The sequence below is a fragment of the Fukomys damarensis genome, unplaced genomic scaffold, assembly GCF_012274545.1.
Source record: "Fukomys damarensis isolate Sample0158 unplaced genomic scaffold, DMR_v1.0_HiC HiC_scaffold_4, whole genome shotgun sequence".
Lineage (NCBI taxonomy): Eukaryota > Metazoa > Chordata > Mammalia > Rodentia > Bathyergidae > Fukomys > Fukomys damarensis.
The window spans coordinates 21,215,386-21,230,685 of NW_022900916.1; the positions used below are offsets into that span (position 1 = coordinate 21,215,386).

The window sequence follows — 15,300 nt, forward strand, 5'->3', positions numbered from 1 at the left end:
AAAGGGGAAAAAAAAAAAAAAAAAAAAAAAAAAAGAAAGAACTCAAACATCCTTTTGAGTTTGACATGTTTGATAATTTCTATATAAGCGATTGGATCTAGAGTCCAGCAGTGAGACATAGGGGATTCTCCTATGTTGAGTAAAATGCTTTTGTGGGCTGAAAGGGTATAAAAATTAATGCTTGATTCTGCCAGAGTTCTGATCCCACTTACTTGACCCAATTTATGTTATATCTGAATCCATGGGTTTAAAAAAATCCACCATGACCCGCTATCAATGATAAAACTATTATATGAACAGAGAAACCTAAAGGTTGTAATTTGTGGGCTTTTATTACAGCCACTTAATTTTTTTCTTAGAGCTGTGCTTCATATCATTCTTTGAAATTAATGACCCCCTCGATGAAAGCCACAGACTGGCTTCAGAAAAGCTCACAGGTGCACATGCTCATACAATTAGGCAAATAATTTCAAGAGTTCTATTCACTTGGGTTCTTCCACAGATCCTAGACTGAGAACATCTATTCAAGTTACATCCATCCAATTCATGTGTCTGAAATAGCCGTGATTTATACTACTTGTCATCTCTCTCATGATGATTTATTTTATATCTGGACTGTAATTATCAAAAGGGAGAAATAAAGGAAATGCTCAAGAGATTCATCATATTCAAACAAAACCTCTTCTTCCCCCCTTTATCTCTAGCCTATTACTTCTAGCCCAGATCTCTATTGTTCATCCTGTTCCACCCCTTGGCTACCAACCAGACAGAAGATTCTAGTCTAGGCCATTGTATAATTTCATCTTCCCCTAGGCTGTTACAAAATTAAAACAATTTCAATCTGTTCTCTTGAACATTTTTTTTTCTCTACAGGCGATTTTAAAAATGTAGACACTGAAAAGCCATTGAAAGAACAAAAATATCACTTGGGGTATTTTTAAAAAAACTTCTCTATTGTGAAAGAAGTTAGTCATTGTGAGCTAGTCACTTATTTAATTTCAAAATTTGAATGTGGTTTCTTTTGTATTCAGTAGAGGCAAAAATTTTCCATTGATTTAAAGGGATCATTTTCCAAGAGTTCTCCAACTAGCTGGATCTTAACTATTTCTAAAGCAACCATTCTTTCACAGATATAAATGCATAGTGCAACCAAAGCAGCAATTTCTTTTCTCCAAGAACCCTTATATCAGGATATATTTAATTATACCTGAGCTGCTTGTAAACTGTGTGCAAAGGATAGTAACTTTTACCAATATTCTACCCAACTGAGGAACAGTCTTGTTTAATAGGCTCAGTTTCACAGTAATTCAGTGCAATATTAGGAAAAAAAAAAACAAACCCTAAGCCTTAATTCAGATTCATAGGCTAACTGCTTACTATACATTCTCTCTCACATACAACCACTGTTACTCTTTTTCTTTCTTTTTTTTTTTATTTTATTTTTGAGACAGTGTCTCACTACATAGTTGAGACTGATCTGGAACTCACTATGTAGCCCAGGCTGGTCTCAGAGTCACAGCGATCTTCCTGCCTCAGCCTACTGAGTGCTGGGATTACAGGCTTGTGCCACCACGCCCGGTATACCACTGCTACTCTTGAATTCAGTTCCCTCTGACTGTGCGGGTGATGTTGAGCTGAAAGTTCTGTAATGTTCATTTACCTACAGCTCTGCCTTGTGAGTCAGAGTGTTATTTATGGAGTCCTCACGATATGAATATGAGGACAGTATCTGATATAGAGTAAAATTTTTACTTCTCTTTAGTGTGTGCATGCATGTGTGCAAGCACATGCATTTCTATTGTCTTTGCTGGCATGAAAAATATTCTAGACAAAGACTCATGTTTTGAAACAAAACCCAAGAAGAGGTAAGTGCCTTGCCCTCACTGGAAGTGACCACTGAGTAGGGAGGAGACATAGGTCATGGACCTTAATCCTGACCTCTGCTACCAGGGACACCACTCAGCAATGAAAGGAACACTGGAGAAAATACACTAGTGAGCACATTCTGCTGCTGTTGAGCACATGCCCATGAATGCAGCATCTCCTGCACACTAGAATTCAGAAATACTGCCATTGTCATGGCAAGGGGGTAACAACAAACATCCTTCCACGTTTGTTGAAAGATCGTGCATCTTCCTAAATTTGTAATAGAAATGGAGCATGTCACCTTCCAATTTGTATGCATTGGTCTATAATTTTTTTCTCACAAGCAAAAACTACTTTAGCGTAAATACATGTATATTTTTATAATTACATAGATACATAAAAATATAAAAACACATATGTGAGTACATCAATGTAGCACTGTATCAATGTATACAAAAACTAAATTAATACAGATTAGCTAAATATGAAATACAACATAAACTTCATTCTGAGCGAACAAAATGAGCTTTTTACAGTGACGAAAAGTACTATTTTTGCAGCTTTATTAAGATATAATTTCTCATGTAGTTCAGTGCATAATTCAGTGGTTCTTGGTGTAGTCAGTAGAGATGTGCAGCATTTCTGTAGTAAAATTTAGAACACTTTTACCACTCCCCCAAAGAAACTTTATATCCATAAAAAGTAAGTTCACATAATCCCCACAAGCCTACACAATCACTGATCTGCTTTGTGCCTCTATAAATTTGCCCATTTTTTCATGGTTTAAATGTAGAATTGTATAACATGTGGTCTCTTATAACTGCCTTCTTCCATTTAGCATGTTTTCAAGATTCATCCATAGTTAAGCATCAGTGTTTCTTTCCTTTTATGATTAGAAAATATTCTATTATATGGATATACTATATTTTATTTATCCATTAATAAACTGTGAAACAAGTTATTTCTACTTTGGGTTATCATGAATGCTAGTACTATGAACACTCCTAAATTTTGGGGCAAAACGATTTTTTCAATACATGAATATTGCTGAAATTGTTGATTCATATAGTAACTTTACATTTAACTTTCTGAGGAATTACAAACCACTTTCTAAAGTGATTGCAGTATTTTTACATTCTCATGAGCAGTGTACAAAATTTCAAATTTCTCTACTTCTTCCCAAACACTTGATACTATCTCTTTCTAATAAATCAATTTAACCCATGTTATACTTTATTTCTTTGTGGTTTTGATTGGCAAAAACCTGGTGGCTAGAAATGTTGAACATCTTTTCATTTGCTTAGCAATTTTTTTAGAGAAATATCTACTCAGGATATTACTCATTTTAATTTGGTTTTATTTTTATTGCTGACTTTTGATTTATAAGAAAATACTTTATATTTTGGACACAAGTCTCTTATCACACATACGCTTTTCAAATATTTCTCTGACTTGTGAATTATCTTTTTAATTTACTTGATGGTATCCTTTGAAGCACAAAGGCTTTTTACTTCAATAAAATCTAATTTATCCATTATTTTTGGCCTTTTGTACTTTTGGTCTTGTAGCTAAGACTAAGTTCTACTTTTATCTTGTTAATTCCATAATTTCAGATATTACCATTAGTTCCATCATCCAGTTGGAGGTGAATGTATGATATGAGGAAGGGCTTCAATTTTACTCTTACAGATATGTAGTGTCAGTTGTGCAGTTGTCCCAATTCCATTTATTGGAAAATCTTTAATAGTAGAAGAATGAGAGAAAAAAATTTTTCCCATTGAATTGTCACTTTTGTTGAAAACAGTTGCAAGTGTTTCTTCCTAGAATCTCAGTTCAATTCATTCATTTATGAAACCTGATTAAAAAAATACAGTGAATGTTTTAAATGATATATTGCTGCTAATCCTCCTCAAAAGACTCCCTTTGTCTTCAAACACACTTGTCCAATCCTATTTGTGACTTTCTGAAGCAGTTCTGGAAGTACTCTTTCGTGAATGTCTTTAGTGGTGTTGTCATGGCTGCCTTGATGCCTGAACTGATTAAAATAGTTGAACTTTTATGGTCATTTTGATATTTTGGAAGAGCCAGAAGTTTCATGGTGCTAGATAGAGTCAATAACTTAGATGAAGACACACCACTCTGTTTTATTTGACAGAAATTGCCTTAAATATTTGATCAATGTACAGTGGTAATAAAATACAGTAAATGTTTAAATTCAAATATTTATTATAGTAAAAGACACATTGCCGTCAAGTCCCCTTGTTTTGAACCTACTTAACACATCATTCTTTCTTTTACTGTGCTAAGTTTTTGTTTTTTCCATTAATCATTCATAATCAATTCTGATCACCCCTTATAGATGCCTGTCTTTAGGCAAGGCCCACACTGTTTCGACTGCCGTAGCTTTATAGTAAATTTTAAAATCTGACTCCTCTTCTTACCTTAGTATACTCTCTCCATCAGATTTATGTGGAAATTGGGTGTAGATTCAGTGTCAATTCATCTTTCAATTATTAGTATAGTTTACTTAATTTCCTGTGCTTTTATTTTAAAATTAAGCATGCCATTTAAGTTCCTATTTTCTATTGTTTTCCTCCATTGTAAGGGTTTCTTTCTAGAATCTGGTATAACAGATTAGCTTGTACCTATGGATATGTACACATTTTAAAAAATTGATTTTATTGGTACATTTTAGGTATACAATATAATGACATTCATCATTGGAAATTTGTACCTTTATATAATTTATCTTGATTCATGTTTTTTCCACATTCCCCTGCTCTCCCTTCAACCACTCTACCCCTCTCTATTTACAAATTGGGTATGTACAAATTTTTAAGTCTGCATTATTTAAATTTATTTTTTTCTTCTGTTCCAAATTTCCAATTTAACTTCCCATTTTATATCATCTACATTAACTTCTCAGTCCTTTCAATTTCGTTACTTTCTCACTGAGGTTAATGTATAATAATATATATTTTTAAAGTTTTCACGTATAAGTAGGAACCTGTGATGCTTGTTTTTCTGTGTCAGATAACCTGATGCCCCAGCTTCGCTCTTTTGGGCCAGTATTACTCAGGCCATTCTGGATCTTTTGTGGCTCTATATGAATTTTAGAATTTATTTTTCTAGTTCCCTAAGTAGTGTCATTGATATTTTGATGTGAAATGCATTTAATCTTCAGGCTCCTGGACATTGTAAGAATATTAATTCTTCTAATCGCTGAACATGGGCGATCTCTTTATCTTTTACTGCCATCTTCCATTCCATCAGTGTTTTGCAATTTTCATTGCAGAAGCTTTTCAATTACTTAGTTAACTTTATTCCTAATATATTTTACCTTATTTTATTTTATTTGTAGTATTGTGGGTGGGATTGCTTTCATAATTTCTTTCTCAACAAATTCATTATTGAGAGGAAATCTAAACTTATTTATGAATCTTTATTTTGTGTCTCCTGCTTTACTAATTTATCAGTTTTTATAATCTTTTGGTAAATCTTTAGGTTATTCTGTGTATATCATCTGCAAACAGTGATAATTTGACTTGATCCTTTCCTATTTGCATGCCTTTGATTTTTTTCTCTTGCCTAATTGCTTTGGCTAAAACTTGTAGTAATATATTGAGTAAGAGCTATGAGAGTAAACACACTTGACTTGTACCCACTCTTAGAGGAGATGCTTTCAGTTTTCCCCCCTTTGCTATGGTGGCTCTGGGGTTGTCATATGTAGCCTTTAAAATGTTTCGGTGTGGTCCTTCCATACCTAATTTATTCAAGGCTTTTGCCATGCAAAGATATTGAATTTTATCACCTGCTTTCTCTGCATCTATTCAGGTGGTTAAGTCAGTTTTATCCTTCATTCTATTTATGTTGTGTACTTTGTATATGGATTCCTATGTATTGAACCATCCTTATATCAAGGAACAAAACCTATTTGACCATTTTGTATGGTTTTTTGATGTGCTGTTGAATCTAATTTGCTATTATTTTGTTGAGGATTTTTGCATCTATATTCAACAAGTTTATTGGTCTGTAGTTTCCTTTTTTGTGTGTAATCCTTGTTAGGTTTTGATAACAGGGTAATATTGGACTTACACAAAGAGTATGGAAGAATTTTGTATCCCTTTCAATTCTACAAAATTGTTGAGGAACTATAGTGTTAGCTGTTTAAAAATTTGGTAAAATTCAGCAGTAAACCTATGCAGTCCTTGGATTTTCATTGTTGGGAGACTTTTTATCATTGATTCAATCTCACTAGTTGCTATTTGTGTATTCAAGCTTTTAAAATATCATCTTGGTTCTGGTTTGTTAAGTTATGGGTGTCCAAAACTTTTTCCATTTCTTCTGAATTTTCCAATTTGAAGACAAGTTTTTCAAAATAACCCCTAATGATACTTTGTATTTTGATAGTATCCATTGTAATGGCTTTTCTCTCTCATTTTACTTTATTTAGTCAAGCTAAAGATTTGTCAATTTTGTTTATCTTATCAAAGAAACATCCTTTTGATTTGCTGATACTCTTTTTGCTGATTTTCTTATATTCTTTAATTTATTTCTGCTCTTATTTGTATTATTTCTTCTACTAATTTTGGGTTTGATTTATTCTTGATTTTATAATTTTTTGAGATGCACTGTTTGATCAGTTATTTGAAATCTGTCTTTCTTTAAATACAGGCATACATTGCTATAAATATAGTACTGCTTTTGCTGCATCCCACAGGTTTCAATTTTTAGCATGTTTATTTTCACTTGTTTCAAGAGATGTTTTAGTTTCCCTGCTCAGCTTCTCAGTGATCCACTGTTTGCTCAAGTGTGTTATTTAATCTCCATGTTTTTGAATAATCTGTATAATTATTTTTATAATTTGTGAGGTGAATTTATTTTAGGCGGTATATTACCTAGTCTTGCTTTTCAAATTTACTTCATTTAATTTTTTTTTGGGGGGTACTGGGGCTCGAACTCAGGTCCTTGTGCTTGTGAGGCAGGTGCCAGAACCGCAGAGCTAAATCCCTGGCCCCAATATGTATCTTTTAATTGGAGAATTAAGTCTATATTCAGCATTGCTATTTAAAGTTATGAAATTATGCTGTTATTTTATTTTCTTCTGTATGTTTTTTATTATTCTTTGTTTCTGTCATTCATATTTGCTGCTTGATGGGTTACTGTATGTACTGCTGAGGTTTGATTCTTTTCTATTTTTCTTTTATACATTTCCACTGCTAGTGGTATTTATACTTTCACATGTTACCATGGTGATAGTTATCTTCCTTTCATTTCTGTTTGTAGGATCCTGCTAAGCATTTTTTGGTATGGCTGGTCTGATAGTCATGAATTCTCTGTTTTTGCTTGTTTTAAAGACTCTTTTTATTTCAGAAGGATAGCCTAGCTAGACCTAGTAATCTTGTTTGGCAATTATTTTCTTTCAGGACTTGAAATGCATCGTTCCATCCCCTTCTGGGCTGTAAGGTTTCTGTTGAAAGATCTACTGTTGGTCTAATGGGGTTACCCTTAAATGTAACTACGTGCTTTTCTCTTGCAGACTTGAAATTTTTTGCCCTGGACTTTTGACTGTTTAACTCTAATATGTCAAAGTGAAGATGTTTTCTGGTCATGTGTATTTGGGATTTATTAACCTCCTGTAAATGAACAGTCATATGTTTTCCATAATTAAAGACGTTTTCTGCTATTATTTCATAGGTTTTCTATTAACCTTCATTTCCTCCTCTCCAGATATGTTAGTGATGCACACATTTAATTATGAAAAGGTGTCCTAATGATCTTTAATACTCTCTTCGTTCTTATTTTTTCTTTTGGTGTGCGTGAATGTGATTTTTAAAGGACACATATTCAAGCTTCTGTTTGACCTAGTCTGTTGTTGAGGGATTCAATTGAAGTTTTTATTTGACCTACTGAGCTCTTTATTTCCAAGATTGCTGTTGATCCTTTTCAAAATCTATCTGTGTGATACATTTTCATTGTTGTTCTGCATTGTCTTCCTAATTTCATTTAACTGCTTATCTGCATTCCCTTGGATCTGAGATTTTTAGAAATAATTCTTTTGAATTATTTATAAGGCATTTAATCTTCAGAATCTGTTGAGTTATGATGTTTAAGAGGCTTCATATTATTTTTCATATTTCATGTGTTTCTATTTTACATTTGCACATCTGATAGAAATGATATCTTTACCACTTTTATTGGGAAGTGATTTTTTTCCTAAAGATATGTCTTTGGCATCAATTTTCATGCAATGTTGAGTTTATTTCCCACAAGGGACCATAGTGTAACATCCTTTTAGCTTTTCTGTCTGTGATTAGTGAGTTTGGGCCCAGTGCATATCATATCAGAACCATAAAGACACACTGTCTGAAGAGTGTGAAGGAATGGAGACGTTGTGTCACTACAGGCAGGCGTGGTATCCTCACAGAGTGTGTGTGGGGAACCCTATGTGGCTCCTGTTGGGTGAGCAGTTTCCTCAGGTATTGCTGCTATTGTCTTTTTCACTTGTGAGGCTCTTTACCACTGGCTGCACCAGTATTGGTGCAAGACCTGAAGCACGTGTCCTCTGACTAGGTAGTAGTATGATTCAGGTGCTTCAGGGGATACAGGCATAGGAATCATACCCGCCCCCATTCTGTGTTGCTCCTATCCAGTTTTGTCAGAAGTGTGTGAACAGAGCAGTATAAGGGTGTAAGTGTTAGGATCTGGATAGGTCCAGTGGAAGCAGAATTTGTAGTGCTCTGCTCTGATGCTGTTGTGGATGTGCCCATCTAAGAGTGGAGCATCACCATCTCCCCCACCCCAGGGTGTGTGCACACGGTACAGGGATATAGCTTTGGCTTCTCTCCCCTTAATTCTTCCAGCTGTCATGTCTACCAGGGATGAAGCTGAAATGGGTCAAGGGGGGATTCGGGCAAAATTCCTCAGCAAGTGTTCCTGAGATCAGTGGAGAACAGAACATGGCTAGCACTGGGGCAGTTTCTTTGCAGACTCTTTAGGCTGCGCGCCTGTGGGTAGGTCAGAATCAGAGCCATAGCATTGTTCAAATCCACTCCAGCATGCTCCTGTGGATGGAGGGGGATAGTGCAACCACAGATCCTGCCTTGGTATTGAGAGGTACTCATGGGTGGGGCTGGGGGAAGAGGTAGCAGGGACTGTGTGAATAATAGTTTTTAACCCAAGCAGTGATGTGAAACCACATTCTTCACACACTTCTGGCCACTCAGTCTCATCCCCAGTTTTTGAGGGCAGCACCCTCTGTTCCCCTCCATGTGGCAACATCCACGCCCTGCAGAACAATGTTTTCAGTGGATTTGTATAAGAGTCACTCTACTGAACCAAGATTCATTCGTAAAACCAGTACAATTGAAAGTCTGTGGTATCCTAGAGATGGGAATACGCAGGCTTTCTGACCCATACAGAAGTTAAAATTCAGACAATAGGTCTTTTTTCAAGATTATGCTTGGCTACAGCTCCCTGGGAGTTCTCTGGGAAATTAAATGAAATCTTTGAAAGTCAGGCTACTGTGCAGATTTCAGATGACTTACTTTGTTAGTTAGGGTACAAGCCTGCAAGCCTGCAAAACTTTCTAGGTGCTAGGATTGCCAGTGTCTGTGTTGACAGAGCTTTCTGGAACCCTCTCCCTCAGCTACTGAGCCAAGGCAGCCAATGCTGGGATATTTTGTTTCTCTTCCTAGGCTGTTGTCCCAGGTTTCTGGACATTATAAAGTTTCCATTTTTCTCCTGTTGATTCCAGTATTCTTTATGGTTTGTATAGGATATGTCCCCTAGAAGACTCATGGTATTAATGACTTGGCAGCTGGGGCGTTGGGGAAGGAATTGGATTATGAAGGCTCTAACTTCATCATGGTTAGACCATTAATGATATCAGATTTTGATGGCATTATTGGTAAGTGATAGAAACAGGATAGGGGTGTAGTTGAAGGGAATGGATCGAGGGTGTTGTCTGGAGACTATACCTTGTCCTCAACCTCTTCCTCTTGGGTTCTCTCACACAGTATTCTCTGAGTGCCATCAAGTAAACAACTTCCCTCCACCATGCCCTTCTGCTGTGCTGTTGCCACCTTGCCACAGCCCTAAAAACAATGGAGCTAGCTGACCACAGAGCCTTTGAAAACGAGAGCCAAACTAACCCCTTCCTCCTACAAGTTGTTTATGTTAGGGATTTTGTCATGGTGAGGAAAATCCAGTGAACACAATCATTCACCTCAGTATGAAGCTGTAACCTTTTGCTTGGGTTCTTTTTATAGGAGTGGATGAATGATGTGTGCTTCTGTTCAGAAATTTTCCCAACTCCTTACTTAGTAAACATTTAAAGTTTATTAAAATATATTCATATATGCTAAAAAGATTATCATATGAACATGCATAGCATCCAGTTGCAGAAATTAAATATTACAGATACAGTGAAATTTTATGTATATATATCCCTCAGATGGCATGCCCTGCCCATTCCTTCTCTTCTGAATTTTTTGGAAATTTTGCTGTATTCATTTTTATAGCTGTATTATCTTTATGTGTGCTTATTTACTGTATTTACTTATTCAGTATTAACATATTAACTTGAATAATTTAAAATTTTAACAATTGTCTTATATATTATTTTTTGGATTTCTCTACTCACCATTTTTCCTATAGTTTACTGTCCATCTTCATTTTTAGTAAATGTTAGTGAATTATTCTTCAAACTATTTAGAATAACTTACTCTCTCACAAGCGGTATGCATGTTTGCTGTTTTCAGTAAGTTGATGTTATTCTTTAAACTGATCAATGTGATGAGAATAAAGCAGCATGATAGTTTTATTGTGCATTTTCCTGATTACTAATGAGATTGTTTCTATTGATATATTTGCTGGCTTATCAAATTTCATTCCCTAAGCATTTTCTATGCCTAGTACTTGTCGTTTTGTTGTTGTTGTTCCTGTTTATTTTGTTTTTTTTCAATTAACCTAACATTGTCAAGGTCTATCCACATTGTCATTGTGTAAGAATTTCCTTTCTTTGTAAAGATGAATACTAATCTATTATAGATATTAATTCTTTAAAGTCTGTTGACTCTTGTTTTATGATTGTGGTCAATTTTGTCATTATTCATGTGCATGAACAAAATGGCTGTGGGCTGGAAATTCAATATCTCTTCAATATAGTGAACTATGTTATTCAAATCTTTTATAAGTTTAATAGTTATTATGACAAATTTGTTATAAACCCTTTCTGTGATGTGGGCTTTTCATTTTTTTTCTCATAGTTATACCAATTTGTATTTTATATTTTGAATCCACATTCTTAGGGACCTACAAGTTTGGACTTTTTTATTTTAATTGAAAATTTGTATTGTTTTATAGAGCCCTTTGTATGGTCTTTGATTTTTTCCCCTAATATCTATTTAGTCTTTTTATCATATGGTTGTAAAGGATATTGTTTCTTTTATTCTATTACTATTTGCCTATATTTCTTCATGGAACCTTTAACATTGCTTTGCCAAAGGGATTTGGCTTCCCCTGTCTTGTAGATGGCAAATTGAGTACATTCCTATCAACTGTGTTTACTGATATATGAAAACTGTTTCTAGCAACTCACTTTGTGATTTATATTTGTAGGAATATTTTGATTCATTTTTCTCCATTTATTTTTAGATTGTTGGTTTGCTTTTGAATTTTTTTCTACTTTATAGTTTAGACTTATGCACATTATTTCTATTTAATAGCTACTCTTAAATTATTAACACACATGTGTAGCTTCATGAAACCTAAAATTAACCAAGATTTCTACACCCATCCTGAATAATACAAACACTTTAAATATGTAAATGCCTCTGGAGTCTTACAAGATAAATGCTATAGATATTTAGAATTCTAACATTTTTGCAAAAGCGGTAATTCTGAAATTTAAAGCACTGTGAATAAAAATAAATTCAATTTACTCAATACCAAGGAGAGGCATAATTTTTAAAGAAATGGCTCTAGAAATAGAATTTAAAATTGAAACCTAGACTTTTTCTAATTATTTTTCCCTTGATCTTTTTTTCTTTTAAGTCTCATATTTTATGAAATTTCAAACAATTCTGATTATTTCACAGATTAAACATGATTTTCATTATTTGTTCTCACCAGAGTTGCATGATGATATTGACTATAGCCCATAGCCACCCACGAGTCTGGAAATGAACAAAACCATTCAGAGCAAAGTAAAAAACTAGAAGCCATAAAAGAAGTTTCTGAGCTATACTAAAAAGAGAGCAAAACAGAAAGCAATAAAAAAATTCTTATTAAAAAAATAGAAACTTGGAATCTTCCTAACTTAGGGGTTTATCATCTCACAGTCTCCATAGCAAAGTACCTCCAAATAAATATTTCATTGTAAACCAGAACATTGTGCTTATCATGCAAAGAGCTGTAATAACTATCTGAAATAAAAGCGGCCCAGCTTTTTCTGATATCATAGTGACTAACAGGCATTCTGATAACACATGGGTCCTGGACTCTTACAACTCTCCTTCATCATTAGAAGCCTCACTTGTCAGGCATGATGGATCATCCCTGTAATTCCAGTACTCTGGGAGACTGAGGCAGGAGGATCACAAGTTTGAGCCCAGCCTGGGCAATGTAGCAAGACCTTGTTTCAATTTTTTTTTAAAGGAGCTAGGGATGTAGCTCTGTGTGAAGGTCCTGGGTTCAATCTTCAGTATGGGCTGGGGGGACATACTTAATTTAAAAGTACATGACTCCAGTCAACTATTTTTGAAAGTGAACAAGTTTGTCTTTCTTTAGTCCTATTTAAAAGATTGTTTGCAAATATCTTACTCATGTCTTCTTGTAGAACCAATGATTCTGAATCTGTTCTAATGAAGTGTTTGAAAGATCTATTTATTTTAAACAACACTTACCATTTTTCTTAAAGTTTTAATAGATACAATAGGCAGAAAACTTGGAAACCACAGAGAAGTATTTTAAAAATCCCTCAAATCAGTCATTGTCTCCTCGATCCAACACTAATTTCAGGATACTGTTCCTTGGCAGTTGTTTTGTCTGGACCCTAGAAAGGAGTTATAGAAAGGATGGACTGGTAGATGCTAGACTGATCAGACTAAGTACATCCATTACACACAATGGACACAGTGCCCAGGGCCAATGATACTTTTAGGGACCTACAAAATATTTTAAAATTTAATTTCCTAATCAGAAGAAAAATGAAAGTAATAATAAAAATATACTATTGAATTCAGTGTAGGCCAAAATTATATTTTTAATGTTATTTTTTTGGAGGAAGGGACCAAGGATGATAGAAGTACCTAACCTGTGGATGACATTTGTGTAAGGTGATAGTAGCTTGAGTGGAGCCTAACAAGTGAAAAGCTGATTAAAGGCTGCAAATGAGAAGTCAAGGAAGGCCTGAATGACTTTAATTGTCAGTGTGTGACTTTTGACTTATAGTAGGGCTTCAGGAAGAGAATTCTTATAAGGAGGAAAAAAGCTAGTTGGTATTGGAAGTAGGATACTCAGTTAAAAGCCTTTTGCATTGCTATGGATAAGGGTTAAAGAGATTACAAAAAGAAGAATGAGAACAGATGGATATTACAAACATTCAGGTAAATATGTACCCATGCAGTTTAGATCTTAGGCAGAAAAGTTTTCTTTTCCTGAAACCCCCAAAGTCATAATTATATATTTGTAGTCTCTATAAGTTCCAGAAGTGGTGGGACTGTGCCAGTCTTATTTTCAGGGCATTGAACACTCAAGTAAACAAGAGAATTAGTTTCTTGGAAAGGTGTTAAATCTGTTACAAGTAGAATTGTATCATTGATCAAACCATCCCAATTATCAAAGCAAGTGCCCACAGTCTGAGGCACCACAAATGATTGATTATTCTGTACCGCAAAAGTGAAGATACAACACATACCTTAATTATAACTTTTTAAAAGTTAATTTTAAATGATTGTTTCTAAATTGAGAAATCTCTGCCTGAATTCTATAATCATTTAAAGTCATATGTATTGACCATCATAACTCATGTATTTATATGAACCATTAATTCCTGTCATACAGAGAAAGCTACAGTTACATAGCCACATACTACTTTGCATGGAGTACACTTGTTTGAGGTGGTTTGCTGAGCTTTCTAAGTGAGTAGTTCTTACACTTAGGATTCACCATGTGCTGAAAATGCAAAAATAATATGACCCATAATGACATATGCTGGGGGTTAAGGAGGCACTGACTCAACAGGAAGTTTAAAACAAAACTTTCCAAGGAGAGAGGACTTTACATGGTCTGGAAAGAGCAAACCAGGTAGACGAAAGCAGAACAACATGCATATTTTTGAAGTCAGAGGAATTAGACTTGTATTTTAAAAATCGTTAACCTTTTGGATTATCAGTTTACTTATCTGTGGCAATTGATGGTCATGTTTTGTATCACTCTTAGCTTTTTTTTTTTGGTACCAGGATCGAACTCGGGCCCTTGTGCTTACGAGGCAAGTGGCAAAACCACTGAGCTAAATCCCCGGCCACTCTTAGCTATTTTCCATGCTCAGTAAAAAAGATATATTTTTTAAAAACAGCATAAAAGTTATTAATGTCTTGATGTTGATAAGAGATGAAATATTCACCATGTAGTTTTTATGCTTAAATTATCTGCCTGTTTTTGAGAACGTCTTTCTTGAAGACAGAAGAATACACTGAGTAAATATTCCAGAAGCTTCTAAACTCTGGTGCTTCGATTTAATAACTTGAGAAGTATGCAGAACAGTCAACACTTAAATCACTGAGAATGTATCTAAGATTCTATAAAAGATACTAATACATTTATAGTATTCCTTGCAAACCATAAAAAAAAAATCATAGTTCTACAGCATGATTGGAAAGCTGAAAAATCAAAATGTAATTATTAAACTGGTCATTCTTCGAAGTGTGCGTGAATGTTATCAACGGTATCTCTGGAGTAAATTCAAGACAGAATTTTCAGAATTGAGCCTCGCAGGCGGCTGGGAAGCAGCTGAACCGTCCTCCCACTGGGGCTGTCTTCCAACGCGGGTGCTGAGGCGGGGAAGGAGTAAGCTGATGTTACTTGCGAGGTTAAAGGTCTGCTTCTTTCCATCCGTTCAAGCTGACAGGCACCCCGCCATCGCCTCCGCCTCAGCCAGGCACACAGGTCCCGGCCGTCAGCGCGAGAACATCTGTTGAATGGATTTATTGACTGGATCTTGTTTATCTCTCTCCCTTTCTCTATTTTTCCCCCCTCTTCCCTCCACACCGTTTATTATGTCTCTGACCTGATGAACTTAATTTGTTGACATGTCGCTCTCAGTGTCTCCCCCGATGTGCGTCTCACGTTTCTCTCCACTGTGCTCTGTTCTCCGCAGCAGCCCTTCCCGGAAGCCGCGCACACGCGTGCGCTCCCGGCGCGCCAGGCCGC

The 15,300-nt window shown here is 35.2% G+C and overlaps 1 protein-coding gene across 1 annotated transcript in view; it reads left to right on the plus strand.

The window, feature by feature from the left end:
• The window catches only part of Hdac9 (histone deacetylase 9), a 924,083-nt gene that overhangs the window by 648,097 nt on the left and 260,686 nt on the right, over positions 1-15,300 (plus strand). The window contains exon 16 of the mRNA XM_033757109.1: positions 15,248-15,300. Coding sequence (XP_033613000.1) covers positions 15,248-15,300 — 53 coding nt within the window. The remainder of the gene's footprint in view (positions 1-15,247) is intronic.